The sequence below is a fragment of the Leopardus geoffroyi genome, chromosome B1 (genome assembly GCF_018350155.1).
Source record: "Leopardus geoffroyi isolate Oge1 chromosome B1, O.geoffroyi_Oge1_pat1.0, whole genome shotgun sequence".
NCBI classification, from domain to species: domain Eukaryota; kingdom Metazoa; phylum Chordata; class Mammalia; order Carnivora; family Felidae; genus Leopardus; species Leopardus geoffroyi.
The window spans coordinates 128,512,233-128,526,275 of record NC_059327.1 but is presented as its reverse complement, the minus strand read 5'-3'; the positions used below and the strand labels follow the sequence as shown (position 1 = coordinate 128,526,275).

Genomic DNA, 14,043 nt, shown 5'->3' with positions numbered 1-14,043 from the left:
GTTTTTATCAAATTTTGGTCACTTTAAGCTATTATTTCCTCAGTTATCCTCTCTTTTCCTTTGGGAATCCCACAATGCATGTGTTGGTCTTCTTGGTGTTGTCCAACAGGTCTCTTAAATTCTGTTCACTATTCTTTAGTCATTTTATTTCTCTTTCTCAGACTTGATAATTTCCACTGTCTTATCTTCAAGGTCACTGGTTCTTTCTTCTGCCTGCTCTCTGAGGCCTTCTAGTGAATTTTTTATTGCCATTATTGCACTTTACAGCTCCAGAATTTGTTTTTGGTTTCTCTTTAGGTCTTCAGTACCTTTACTGATATTTCTGTTTGCCCATCTATTGTTTTCTTGACTTTCTCCATATTTTTGTTTAGTTTGTTGATCATCCTTAAGGCAGCTGTTTGAAAATCTTCCTCTAATAGATCTACCAGCAGGTCTTTTTCTGGGATGATGTCTGTTAACTAAGTTTTTTTTTTCCTTCAAATGGGCCATATTGCCCTGTTTTCTTTGTATAACATATTTTTTTGTTGTTATTGTTTAAAACTGGATATTTCAGTCTAAAAATAGAGTAAATCTGGAACTCAAATTCTTTTTCCTCATAGTTTACTTTGCTTTTGTTTTTATTATCTGTTTTTTAAAAATTTTTGTAGGTTGTTTCTGTGTCAAGGATCAACTTGAAATATAAATTTAAAGTATTTTCAGTTCTTTTCTCAACCTCCATCTTTTTCTAGACCTGTACATTGACTTTGTAATTTATCTGTGTATATAGCTGCTGTTGAATATCCTGGTTGGTAATGTCTGGCTCCCAAAGGAGAAAAATGGAAAAATGAAGGGGGAAAATAAGAGTACTGGCTCTTTAAATCTTCTGGAAATAACTCCAGCCATGGTGGGGGATGGTGGTTTGCAACAAAGGGAAGGAGTAGAGGGGGAAGAATGCAGCAATGCTGGTTTCCTGTTTCTTTTTCTATACCTCTAAGATCAGAAGCAGAATCAGCCATTTGTGCTACAGCACAGATCCCCTGTATTTAGAGGACAGAATTCTTTTTGCGCACCCTGGCTCCTACAAACTATGTTGCTAGGTGCTCCTGGAAAGGCCTACAGCTGCCTGCCAGATGGCTGAGGGGTAGAAGGTGTGTAGCTGTTAACTGTACTAAGGGCTGAAATTGACCAAAATTAACCACAATTTAACCTCTAAGCCTTTCTCTGGAAGATGCAAGTTGCAATCCTTCAATAGATTTCAAACTTCCAAAATAGTTATTACCTCAGACAGAATCTACCAATGCAGTTGTTGTCTAGATAGGGAAATAAATTCCTGATGCTTCCTACTTCACTGTCCTCCCAGAATCCTCTGTAAATAGTGCTATTTTTATAAAGAATTGATTACTGATCTTTCAATGTCTAATACTCTTGTAAAAATTACAAATAATTCTTATTAGAAGAACTGATTTGGGATATATATAGTCCCCAAGCCCCCAGACTTAGATAAAAATGCATAAGCTTTTTTAGAGAGGATCTGTGTTCCAACACAAAGTGATTATTTTAAAGATTAGGTTCCTATTATTCTCCACATGGATGATCCAGATTATCTTTTCCTTAAGCAGCCTGTATTTCCTTTTGTCCCACAGACTTCTGGAAAGCATACTGCAAAGTCAGATATTCATGTGAAACTATTATCAGTTCAAATGCGCTTTGGGGTCTGTATAACTTTACAAACATTCCAAATGAAATATGAATTCAGTGTCATTGGAGAGTTGGGCTGAGTAAAAGGCCATATTACAATGAAGAACCCCTTCATGAATTCGACTTAGCTCACACTTTGATGCAATGTTACAACTTAAATTCTAACATAAATGCCCTTGTCTGAAATCTCAAGAGACAGTCATTGAAATTTTGGCTTTTTAGTCTATGATTTGCTCTTTTCATCTTAAGTCACTTTATCATAATATTTTGGAAAAAAAGAAAATTTAAAGATATCTGCAATATAAAAATACTTCAGGGGCACTTGGGTGGCTCAGTTGGTTGAGCGTCAGACTTCGGCTCAGGTCATGATCTCACGGTTTGTGAGTTTGAGCCCCGCGTCAGGCTCTGTGCTGACAGCTCAGAGCCTGGAGCCTGCTTTGGATTCTGTCTCCTTCTCTCTCTGCCCTTCCCCACTTATGCTCTCTCTGCCTCTCAAAAATAAATGAATGTAAAAAAATTTTTTAAATATTTCAAAATGTATAATATGCCTTCCAGTATTTATGTGTGATCGTTTTAATAATCTGCATTGAATTTTATGTCTTTGCAATTTTTTCTTTCTACACTATATCTAACTCCCTCTGTGATCTTGGCAATATTCTCTTTGAACCTGATTATCTATCTTTAAAACAAGAATGATGCTCACCTATAAACTACATAATTATGGTGGGTAAAGTGGAAGTTAATATTATAATGTACTTTGAACTCTAAGAACAAAGTGCTAAGTAAGCATTAGACACTGGGAGATAATGAACCAGTTAGTTTCTATACCTGATCACAATTTGAATATTACAGATCCTAGTAAATTATTAAAGGCCTTTAATACATAAAGTCAATGACTCTGGCATTGTCATTGTTAGGATCATTAGTCACTAAAGTGAAAAAAATATTCTAAGTCTTTAAGAAATGAAAGGCTAGAGATTTGTTATGAACCCTGCATTTAGGAACATATCAAAGTGCATACGTTACTGGAACCCACTTAACATTACTCTAAAGTAACTACGAAAATTTTCATTTAACCTAATGTTTAGAAATTTACCCCAATTTAATTTCTTGTATGTATGAGGTTATTGAAAAAGAAAAATTAAACATAAAGTTTGAGAAAAAATTGTGTAAATACTTTGGCTAAACTACTCTTTAAATAGTATGGTTTAAATCATTGTGCTAAATATTGTACCTATAAAAAGTATGCAAAATACTATTTGAATACTTTTATATGCTAGTCATCATTAATAAAAAATTCTCCCAACAGGGGCACCTGGTTAAGCATCTGACTTGGTTTCAACTCAAGTCATGATCTCAAGGTTCATAAGTTCAAGACCCACATTGGGCTGTGTGCTGACAGTGCAGAGTCTGCTTGAGATTCTCTCTCTCTCTCCTCCCACTTCTCTGCCCTTACCCCACCCTCTCTCTCTTTCTCTCTCTCAACAAATAAATAAACTTAAAAAAATTCTCCAAAAAAATATTAAAACCTATTTCAGAATTTTAACTTACAAATAAAATTTCATTGTGATAGTTATAAAAACAAAAATGTTCCTATCACTTGGTAATATAGAAATTTATGATAATGAATATATTGCCATATATAAACCTGTAGTTTTTTTTAGGAAGGTGTTGAAACTGAGAACTGTGAATTCTGTCAGTCATCACTTGCTTTGGGTCTCGGGAAGATTACTTAATCTAAGCCTCATTTTCCATCAATACTTTTTCATCAAAACTAAATGATATAATCCCAGCTAACCACTTAGTACAGTGCTTATTACTAACACATGTTAATTGAGTTCAGTGTTATTATTTCAATTATTATAAACTTGACAGAAACACAGCAGAGTAAAATTGTCTCTGATTCAGAATAATATTTGCTAATTGTCATGAATTTGGTGTATATCCAGTACTTCCTTTCCAACAGTGAGAGTTATTGTTTCCGTTTACTTTCTTAGAGTGTGAAGGGTAAGATAGGGTGAGCTGGGGAAAATACACCTCTTGGTAAAAGGAGAAAGGTTCTAAAAACCCTGTGCATGACTATCAAGACATTAGCATAGAACATATGAGGAAATTTTCTATTGAATAAGGGGCTGCAGACCACATTTGTAATACAGAATTAATTCGTGGAGGATATCTCAATGTAATTATTATTGTCTGGGAAAATAGCTTTATATGTACATATACACATGCACACACACACACACACACACACACACACACTCACTACCTTCATTGTAGCAGTATCCCACTGAAATAGTAGCCTATATGCTCAAGTAAAGATGCCAGATGGTATAGAAAATGTTTATTTCATTTGGTCACAATTCTGGTAATTTTTCTTGTTGTCGAGTAGAATGTTTGACCTTGTTTCTTCCAACTGAGAGCAATATAAGTGAAGGGTGAAAAAAAGGAGAAATCTGTTTTTTGAGGTATTTATAATGTCTTTGATTATTTGTGCTCCTTTTGAAATGTATGTACAGTCTCCACTGACCTATTGGGGATACCATTAGTAGACGTAAGCAAAGTTAAAGATATTTAAAAAAAAATGTCTATTTATTTATTGAGAGGGAAAACCCATGCGTGTGAGTGGGGGATGGGAGGTAGAGGGAGAGAGAGAACCCCAAGCAGACTCTGTGCTACCAGGACAGAGCCCAATGCAGGGCTGGATCCCACAACCCTGGGATCATGACCTGCGCTGAAATCAAGAGTAAGACACTTAACCAACTGAACCACCCAGATGTCCCTAAAGATCTCTTATATGGATATCTGCACAACATACAACTATGTGTATGCAGAGTGTATTATTAGACTTAAAAAAAAAGCCTTACTCGTGAATAGTAGCATCTAAAACAGTGAAGATTTATGATGAATTAGTAATTCTGAATAGCTCTGCAGAACGTAAATTCTACTGTGACCAATAAATTGTCCCAAAACAGAGAATTTTGCTTTTTATCTTTATTTAACTTCCTAAGTTAAATTGTTGATGCCTCTAGGGCAAATCTAATGCATTTTATGTAAAAATATTCCTATGTTCAAGTTTTGCTCTCATTCTTCAGTTTTTAATACTTCAGGGCTTATAGTAAATGAATGTGATATGTTAATCACCAGATGTAATACTGGTAATTGAATGTACATATACAATTATATATACATACATATATTTGACATCGTGTATATGTACATGTTAATACATACAGACATATATCTGACATTGTGTGTATGTATATGTTTTTCAGAAAGTAAATGCTTGAAATGAAATAAAAAATCATGATACGGAAGAAATAGCTTCAAACTTGAAACCAGAAAAACTAAATTCCTGTTTTCATCCCATCTAACTTTTTGCTGTGTAATTTTGTTCAAATCACTTAAAATATTTTCACTACATTTTCTGAAGAAGTGGAATTTGTGTGTACCATCTCTAATTTTTTTTCAACTGTGCGTCTATGAAATCTCAGTGTACATTTCTATGGTCATCTTAATCAAGGCATCTTAATTTTGCTATGATCTGATTCAACATGTAATAGATTTCAGCTGTTTTATCAGCAAATTATTTCTTAAGAAACAATGAGGCTTGACTTTGAAGATTATCTCTGTGTTGATTATTTAATGGGTGGATGGGTAGTTGCATGAATGTATGGAAAGAAAAAAAGAGAAGAGGAAAAAAATGTACAAAGAGAGAAACCAAGAGAATCTATTCTGTTGCTTCAGAGAAAAATAAAAATTCATTTCATAAAGCACCTTTGAAAAATTTATTCTTTTTTTAAACTACATAACATAAAGAATTTATATTTATTAGGCAAAATAAATAAGTGAAGATTTTAAACTTCATGATTGAAAAAAGAGGAGCCATCTCTGATTTTACTTGCAATTCTGATATTTTAGGCAATTATTTCATACATATTTTTTTATATACTACAGTTTTAAATCTAAATTGATCATGTAAGGATAATGTAGATACATTAATATTTGTTTTCAATTTTTAGAATCATTTATTTTAAAATTATTTGGTATGCTAGTTATATAAAATGTGATATATAAATCTTCCAATAATTCTACTGATTCTATAGAAAATTCCTTCAAGACATGTATCAAATCATTTCTCAATATTTTTGAGGAAATTCTGAGCTCGATGAAGATATTTTCTTTCCTCCATTATCAGCTAAACAATGTTTCCTCCACTTGCCTCATATAGGTATAAGGAAAAATAATTAAATATTGAAACTAAAAATATAAGTGTATGCTTAATACCTTGCTGAATAATTTGGATATTCTGGAGTCACAATAATGTCCATGAAAATAAATTCACATGCAAGTACATTAGCAAGTCTACTTTTGTTTTGATCTAGAGTTAGTTGTAAGTCATATTTTTCTTGTCTTTGAATCTAAGTCTCTTATTTTACAATATTATGTCTAACTAAACATAAAGGAAGGTTAATATGTTACTGTTTCTTGAACATCTAATATATCCAGGTTCCCTTTTACATACTCAAAGTATACAAATAGTTTCTGTGACCCATGAAATTATATTTTGCTAATGAGACAAAACATATATACATCCATGATGGAGGCAACACCATGAATAAAGACATGAAGGTAAAAATACTTCAAAGCTTAATGTTTCTTAAGCATCTAATGTTTTTGAGAATTACTGAGTTGGTCAGATTAGTAACTTCTTATAAAGGTTTTATTACCAGGCATATTTGCAAATATGAATCTGTGTAAAATGATTTTATGGCATAAAATACTGACTTGTACAGATCGCCCTTCACAACAAGTAAAAACAAATGATATCAGCATATTTTTAACATTATTATAAATGATTATTCTTTACTTCCTAAGATATAAGAAGACAAGTAAACATAATGTTTGTATTTAAAAACATGTATGTGTTCTTGCCCGTATATGTCATTCTTTTGTATAAGGATCAGTAAAGCCCTTTTCCCCCTCAAAGAAGGAACATATCATAATTAATCCCTAAGAATGGAAATGACTGATTACAAATTTTAGGAGGTGTTCATAGTCTGCTTTATTGCTTGGTTGTTCTTCCTTCCAGTTTGACCAATGAGAAGTTGCTCAAACCGTGTGTATGTGCATGCGTGTGTAAGTAGTGGAAGAATTATTTCATCTTGACAATAAGTTGAATATTCTTTTTACCTCAAGGTTGTAAATTAAAACTGACAATGAAAAAAAAAAGGCTAATAGAAGTTGCTGGGGAAAAACTAGATGCTGGGTCATCATGATAACAGTATAGTTATGAATGTTGCATTCAAGGAATTTTAAATTTTTTTAAATAAGTAAATCTAAGATGTTTGAGATTGGATTACACTGATAATGTGTGTGTTTTGATACAAAGGTTAAAGACATGGAATTGCTGTACTATTGCAAGTGCATGAAATAAGTAAGAACCTTCTTTCATGAGATTCTACATGTGGAACTCACTGGGCTGTTTTCAGAATACTTGTGTTTAATACAAAATGCTGCATGTACTCTTTGGTAAAAAGATGAGATTTTATAGCTGAAGAAAAAGAGTAAATAAATAACTGGATTTGAAATGTTGCTAGGATTTCCTGTTCTTTGGTTATGCTGTGTGCAGTAAGATGAAACGTTTCTTCTGTGTACTTTTTGCTGTTTGCAGAAAGATGAACTGCTTGTTTTATGCATTTCCTTTCAGTGTATCTTAATTCAGCACGGAATTGACTAATTTGCTATCATTTCTGTGGGTTTCTGCCATTTATTAAGCCAGGCTTAATATTTAAGGCAGTCTTCAGTGTTCTGTCAGGTAACAGTAAAATGCTCCCATTAAAATGTGTTACCAATACTTGTCAGAAGTCAGTAATATTACCCACTTTAAAACAAAGTTGATTAGAAACTCTTCTTTTAAAAGACCCATTTAGAATCCATGACAAGGTGAAGTGTCTTTATATAAACATACATCACTTGTTTGTGAGTAGCCATTTAGACTATCTGCTTTAAAATGAATTGGATATTTCAGCTCCAATTACATAGTACATTTATATCACACTTTCTAACAAACTGTTAAAGAAATTTGTGTATCTGAGTCGGATCATATTAAATTTTCAATGTGATGATTAATCTAGATCTCATAACAATTATCACAGATTAAAATGAGTCTTCTGAATGATGTTTAAAATCAGCAAGATAAATCTAAGATTTATTGCCTAAATAATTTCACAGAAATAATTTCTAAAGTAGATTTCAATCTGATTCAGAAATTATAGGCTAGGTCAAAGGCTAACATCTATAATATTTATTATGCTTGATTATATTAATAAAATATTAATATTCTGGGTAATATATATTTTATATATATAATTAGTGAGTACTTTATGTATCAATTAAAAAATTCTTCATTCTTTCTCATACTCTTAGCATGCATTTAGAATATATTTTAGGAGGTAGAAAGCAAGGGTTTGAAGAGGCTGATAAAAGTTAGTACAATCCATGCAAATGTAAAAGAGCAGTGACAAGAGAAAGCTAGGTTCACACAAAAAGCCTGTTAGACACTCTGCCTTCTCTGGTGAAAATTAATAATTTCCACCCCATCATGAGGCCACTTAAGGTGAAGACAGCAAAAGTAACCTGCCACACTTGTCAGAAATGGACATAGTTTCAGACTTGCTTTATCATGTATTGAGTCTAATAATGCATGTTTAATATCATGATCTGTCTTTTACTAGAAGGTTTTTGGGCTTTAGTCACAAATGCATAAAATCAACAGGAGTAGCTGATGTAAAATGTCTGTTTCTGTATGTTTCTATATATACATATGTGTGTATGTGTGTATGTATATAAACATGTATATGCATGTTTGTGTCCTTATAGTCTGTGTTTATCTCTCTGTATGTGTGTATATAAAACCCATATTGTCTTTATATATGGGAAAAAGACATTTTAATATACATCATTTTATTGATGTATTTACATACTACAAGAAATATTATTTGGATATGTATGTGGATATGTATGTGTAGTCATTCCTTTATCATGTTATTGATCCTGAAGTGTATGTCTTTTTTTTTTCCCAGGGGGAAATTCATTTAGTTCACTCAAAAAGGCAAAGAGTACATTGGCCCAATATTTATAATTTCAAAGTAAACACTTTAAAAATGTGCTCCTAGCACTAGCAGGATCACAATGAATAAAAATAAAGGATGCATAGCCAGATGGGAAAGAATCTCCCAGATTTGCAGTAAGGTCAGGATCCTCATAAAAATACTTTTATTTCTTACAGGTATAATCCTAAAAGGCAGTATCCCATGGTGACTTAGAGCAAAGACATTGGAGTCAAGCAGTCAAGGACTCTACTCTGGCCCTTATTCCTTTGGCGTATTCCTTGCACTGAAACTTAATTTTCATAACTCTATGTGTGTGTGACAGTATACATACCACATAATTGTTTTAAGGATTAAATGAGATTCTGTAATACAGAAAAATATTAATAGAAAATGTTAAGCACTGTTTGGATTACAGCAATTAAAAATAAAATGGGAGCACCTCAGTGGCTCAGTCAGTTAGGCATCAGACTTTGGCTCAGTTAATGATCTTGCCATTCATGAGTCCCAGCCCCCAATCGGGACTCTCTGCTGTTAGCACGGAGCCTGCTTCCAAGCCTCTGTCCCCCTCTCTCTATCCCTTCCCCACTCACACTTGCAAGCTCTTTCTCTCTCTCAAAAAATAAACATAAATTAAAAATAATTTAAAATTAAAATTAAAACCTAGTGTTTAGTGAAATTTTACCATTCAGTTAGCACAATTTATTTACATTTTACATGGATAATCTCATTTAATGCAGTTAATAACCCTTACAGATAGGTATTGTCATTAGATTTTACAGATGATGATTATGGGGTTTAAAATTTGAATCCCTTGTTCAGGGTCATATGCTTAACAAATGACAGTCAGAATTTGAAATCAGTTTACTTCTAGAACTGGTGTGTTTAGGCAATTCCCTGTTGACAGTCAATCAAGTTAGCCACAATTCTTATCATCACTATTATTGTATTTATGTGAAAAAGGCTATAATTATCCATTAGGATTTATGTTAGTTCTTAGGAAGTATTTCTCAAATTGTCTCTGCTCAGAGATTTGTACTTGTCTAATGTTACTGAATTCATGTTGTAAAAGATACTAATATCTTTAATCAAAAAAAAAAAGAAAGAAAAAAAATGAAAAATAAATTAAGATCACAATAGAAGTTTGATTCCCGTATGCTTGTGTGAATGGCTCTCAGAAAGTTTCCTGATTTTATCTCCTATTGTTCAGAAAAATATTCTTAAAGCTATGAATTCCTAAAGATACCTTGATATGAGACATCTAATGTATCAGCCACTTTGTCCTGCAAAAGCTTTTGGGACTTCTTATATTGTCTCACCAAAGCTTTGCCTGAAATAACACTTTGATGTGCTATTCATAATTTCCATTTGGAAGCAGTAACTACATATTCCTTCTTAGCTACCATACTGCTTCCAGTATAGTGTACTTCAGTAATAAATAAAATGCATGCTTTAAGTGAAGGTATACATTTTTTCAAATATATAAGTCCCTGGCATATATACAGAGAGCATGACAGAATATTCATGTTGTTGTTTAATGGCATTCATGTTGTTCTTTGTAGGAGCAATTTTTGATGAATCTGCCAAAAAGGATGATGAGGTGTTTCGCACAGCGGTTGGTGACCTCAACCAGAATGAAGAGATCTTACAGACTGAGAAAATCACATTTTCAGTGACATTTGTCGATGGCAACAACCCTTTTCAAGCAGTTCAAGAAGGTAAGGCCTATCAGCAGTCCAGTTTTTATTTTGTTTGTTTTTTGGTTCAATTCAGATGGCAACTAGATTTGTTTACAAATCAACATGGATGTCATTTTTGCATCTTTGCTGCATTGCTTTTCTTTGAGGGTGCTGTTTTGTAGATATCAAGACTGAATTCCACTTCTGAAAGGACAGAGTATGGAAAGTTATTGTCTAATTGAAGTATATGTGAAAATGCATATAAATATTTGCAGTAGATATCAAGACTGAATTCCACTTCTGAAAGGACAGAGTATGGAAAGTTATTGTTTAATTGAAGTATATGTGAAAATGCATATAAATATTTGCAGTAAAAACTTTATAGCATTTTATGATTTCAGTGTAAAGTAAACATTACTTAAAAGTATGACTTTCTATCCAAAGTTTTAGTTTTGACTTTTTTGATATAATGGCCACCTTGAGTGTTGTTACAGCATGGAATGACATTTCAGGTGTATTCATGACAAATGCATTGGCGGAAAGAAAACTGGTAGGCACTAAATACAAATCAAAGACTTCGCTTTGGGATCCTAACGTATACATTTTTTACTCTCTATAGTGTGCCAAATATTAAAGCATTTGTCTCCATTCTTTCTGTATACTTGGGTGAATTAAAATTTTTCATAGGGACAAATCATACAAATACAAATTATTTTTATTATACTGGGATGATCATTTGTATGAATGAAGGTTTTGATCGAAAGATATCTAAGAGTAATAGAATTTTATTTTTGATGCTGTTATTCTAATGAAATAGCCTCTTGATTGGCAAAGCATTACTTGTTCATGAAACTATTTGTTGCTGACCTAGTTTATATTTTATTGTGATAATATAATTAGACTAAAGGTACCAACGCAAAATTTAATCAAATGAAGCACTTGTTTCATTAAGAAACTTAAAGAGGATTTGACAGAAGTAAAGATGGACAGAATATTAAAAGTGGTAGAGTTTGACAGAAACTTTTTAAAGACAAATATTGAAAGGGTAAGGAAAATGAATATAAGTATTTTCAAAAAATTGTCATTTTCCTCTAACGTTGCATCTACATGACGTTCAGGGAACCTTTATTGGACTATGCTTTTGATCAGTAGCGTTGACTACTATCGAAACTTATTTACGTTTACTTGTGTCAGTAAGAGATTAGGTAGAATGATTAGTGATCTAATGGATTTTCCTTCTTAATAATTTGATGGAGTGAAGAAAATATTTTAATGAAATGAACAGAAGTGTTTTACTAAAATATTATTTTGCAGAGAATATGATGCTTATAATAATATGGAATTTTAATGTTTAGTAAGTAAATACCAATTTAAAAAGATTAATGAAAACATCTAGTCATTTATATTTTAAAATGAGAATTCTGGGAATTTGGTGCCAACAAAAATGGATGTGCTGATAAATTTTCTATTGAAACATGTAAAAACTAATATTACAATTCATAAAGCAATAGGTAAAATAATAAAGCAGAATATGCGGAAAATCCAATAATGAAAAAGAGTATTATTCATTCAACTATTAGTTTTAGTGACTGGAATGAGGGTAGATAAAAAATGAGGACTTATTTATTTTTGTATCTGTCTTCTGATTACATATTAATAATTGTAAATTAACTTTGAAGACAGGTTAATGTATCAATTCGTTTTAAAAAAAAGCACTTTGAAAAGTGTGGAGATAGAGATACAAAGACAACACAGTGGTAGAAGAGAATTACAAAGTGTGAATAAATATGTCCCTCACACCTTTTTTAGAGACTCCAATTTGAAAAGCAAAGACAATTTTTTAAAATACCACAGTGAATCTGTTCACATATTACTTTGTGTAGCCGTTCTGCTGCCAGCTCAGTTCTGGAAGCAGAAACATCCCTCAAAAGAACTACTGTGACATGACGAATTTGTGATACTGAAAGCAAATTGAGAGAGGAAATAAGTTTTAAGTTTTGGAGACAGAGACCACTAGATATTTGTCAAGAAAGAAGAAAGAGGTTGACAGTTTGCCTGATGTTTTCTGATGGTAACAGGATGTTCTGGACCAGTTATTTTGATCGTCTGCTCTGCGTAATGAACTTGAAATAAGTTCTAGGAAGCTTTGGAGTTAATTTGCTTCCCCATTCAATATCAAGAAAGATCTTGGCTAATTTTACAAATAAAAATAATTCTTTCTAGAGCTCTTTCCATAATTTATTAGTTTGAAAAAAGGAGGAAAATATTCAACTGAAAGAGAACAAGAAATAATCGAAGGGGTATTTTCTCAAATGTTTTGAGCAAGTGATTTAGGATAAAACCTCAATTGTGCCATTAAGGATGTCCAGTTTTTCTATGATCATATATTTGCTGTGATGCCATTAAAATATATAACATAAAGGGTCTTAAATTAGCTTATTTGTTTTTTTTAAATTCCAAGAAAGGATAACAGATTCAATGATATAAGTATTACTGACTGTTTACACATGAAGTTTTTAGAAGTTCATCAGGAAACAAATCTGAAATGCTCATTTTATTTTAGTGTGAGAATTTCCTCCAACCAGCTGCATTTAAGAGATGATCTTTATTTTTACAAATTTAATTTTTTTCTTTATCTTTCTTCTATAAGCATTTAATGAGATAAAGATTTAAAGATAAACAGCCTGTTAACACATAAACAGAATTACAATATTGATACCATTATAATGCTTCTTTGTAGCTCTGGTTAGAGTAAATTTTTGCATAGTAATAATTATTTTTAATAATAAATACTTAATAGTTGTTTTTACAGTGAGTTTCCAAATGACAATATCTTGGTTGTAACACAGGATCAATATTTCTTTCTCTGGAGATCAATGATTATATTGATTATCTTTATCATTATCCTGTAACAATCTCAGCACTTGTAGACAAATGAACAGTAGAAAAAAAATTCCTTTTTTTAGAAAAATAATCTGGAATCAAACAACCTATTTTAATAATTCTTTTTCCTTTTTTTGAATATATTTATTGATAATATTTTGAATATATTTTGAATATATTTGTTGATAAGCTATTATTCATCTTTTGTCTGTTGAGTCATGGGATGTTTACTAGGGGAAAAGAATTTTTCACACCTTAACTCAGGATTATTTTTATCATTTTTTGGGTGTGGAATAGGTAGGCTTATTGGTAGCTGGGGTAAAGCTTATTCTCTAAAGAAGATGCACAAAAGAAAAAAATTGTATGGTGTGTTTTTGAAAACCTCAAAAATTATAGAGGCGGAAAATGATATACACCTAGTTGAATGTTTTTCCTAAATATATGAAGTAATTGAGAGTAGTGTGTTCAAGTAATTCTCCTACATACTGCAGGTGTGTAGCAAGAAACTAAACCAAGACCTGACCACTAGCCTAATATTTTCCTTGCTATATCTGTTAACCACATGTACGCGAGAGAGAGCACACAATGCATTCTAAGACTTCAGTAAGTATTTTGGAAAATATAAAGTTCTGGCAGATTTATATGTTTTGATACATACTATTAATGTTCATAGGTTTCAGATAGCATGGAAT

The 14,043-nt window shown here is 32.0% G+C and overlaps 1 protein-coding gene across 3 annotated transcripts in view; it reads left to right on the top strand.

Annotated features, from left to right (window-relative positions):
- Positions 1 to 14,043, top strand: part of GRID2 (glutamate ionotropic receptor delta type subunit 2) — a 1,475,947-nt gene that overhangs the window by 284,677 nt on the left and 1,177,227 nt on the right. For all 3 annotated transcript variants that reach the window (XM_045472791.1, XM_045472773.1, XM_045472783.1), the window contains exon 2: positions 10,352 to 10,507. In XM_045472791.1, coding sequence (XP_045328747.1) covers positions 10,352 to 10,507 — 156 coding nt within the window. The remainder of the gene's footprint in view (positions 1 to 10,351; positions 10,508 to 14,043) is intronic.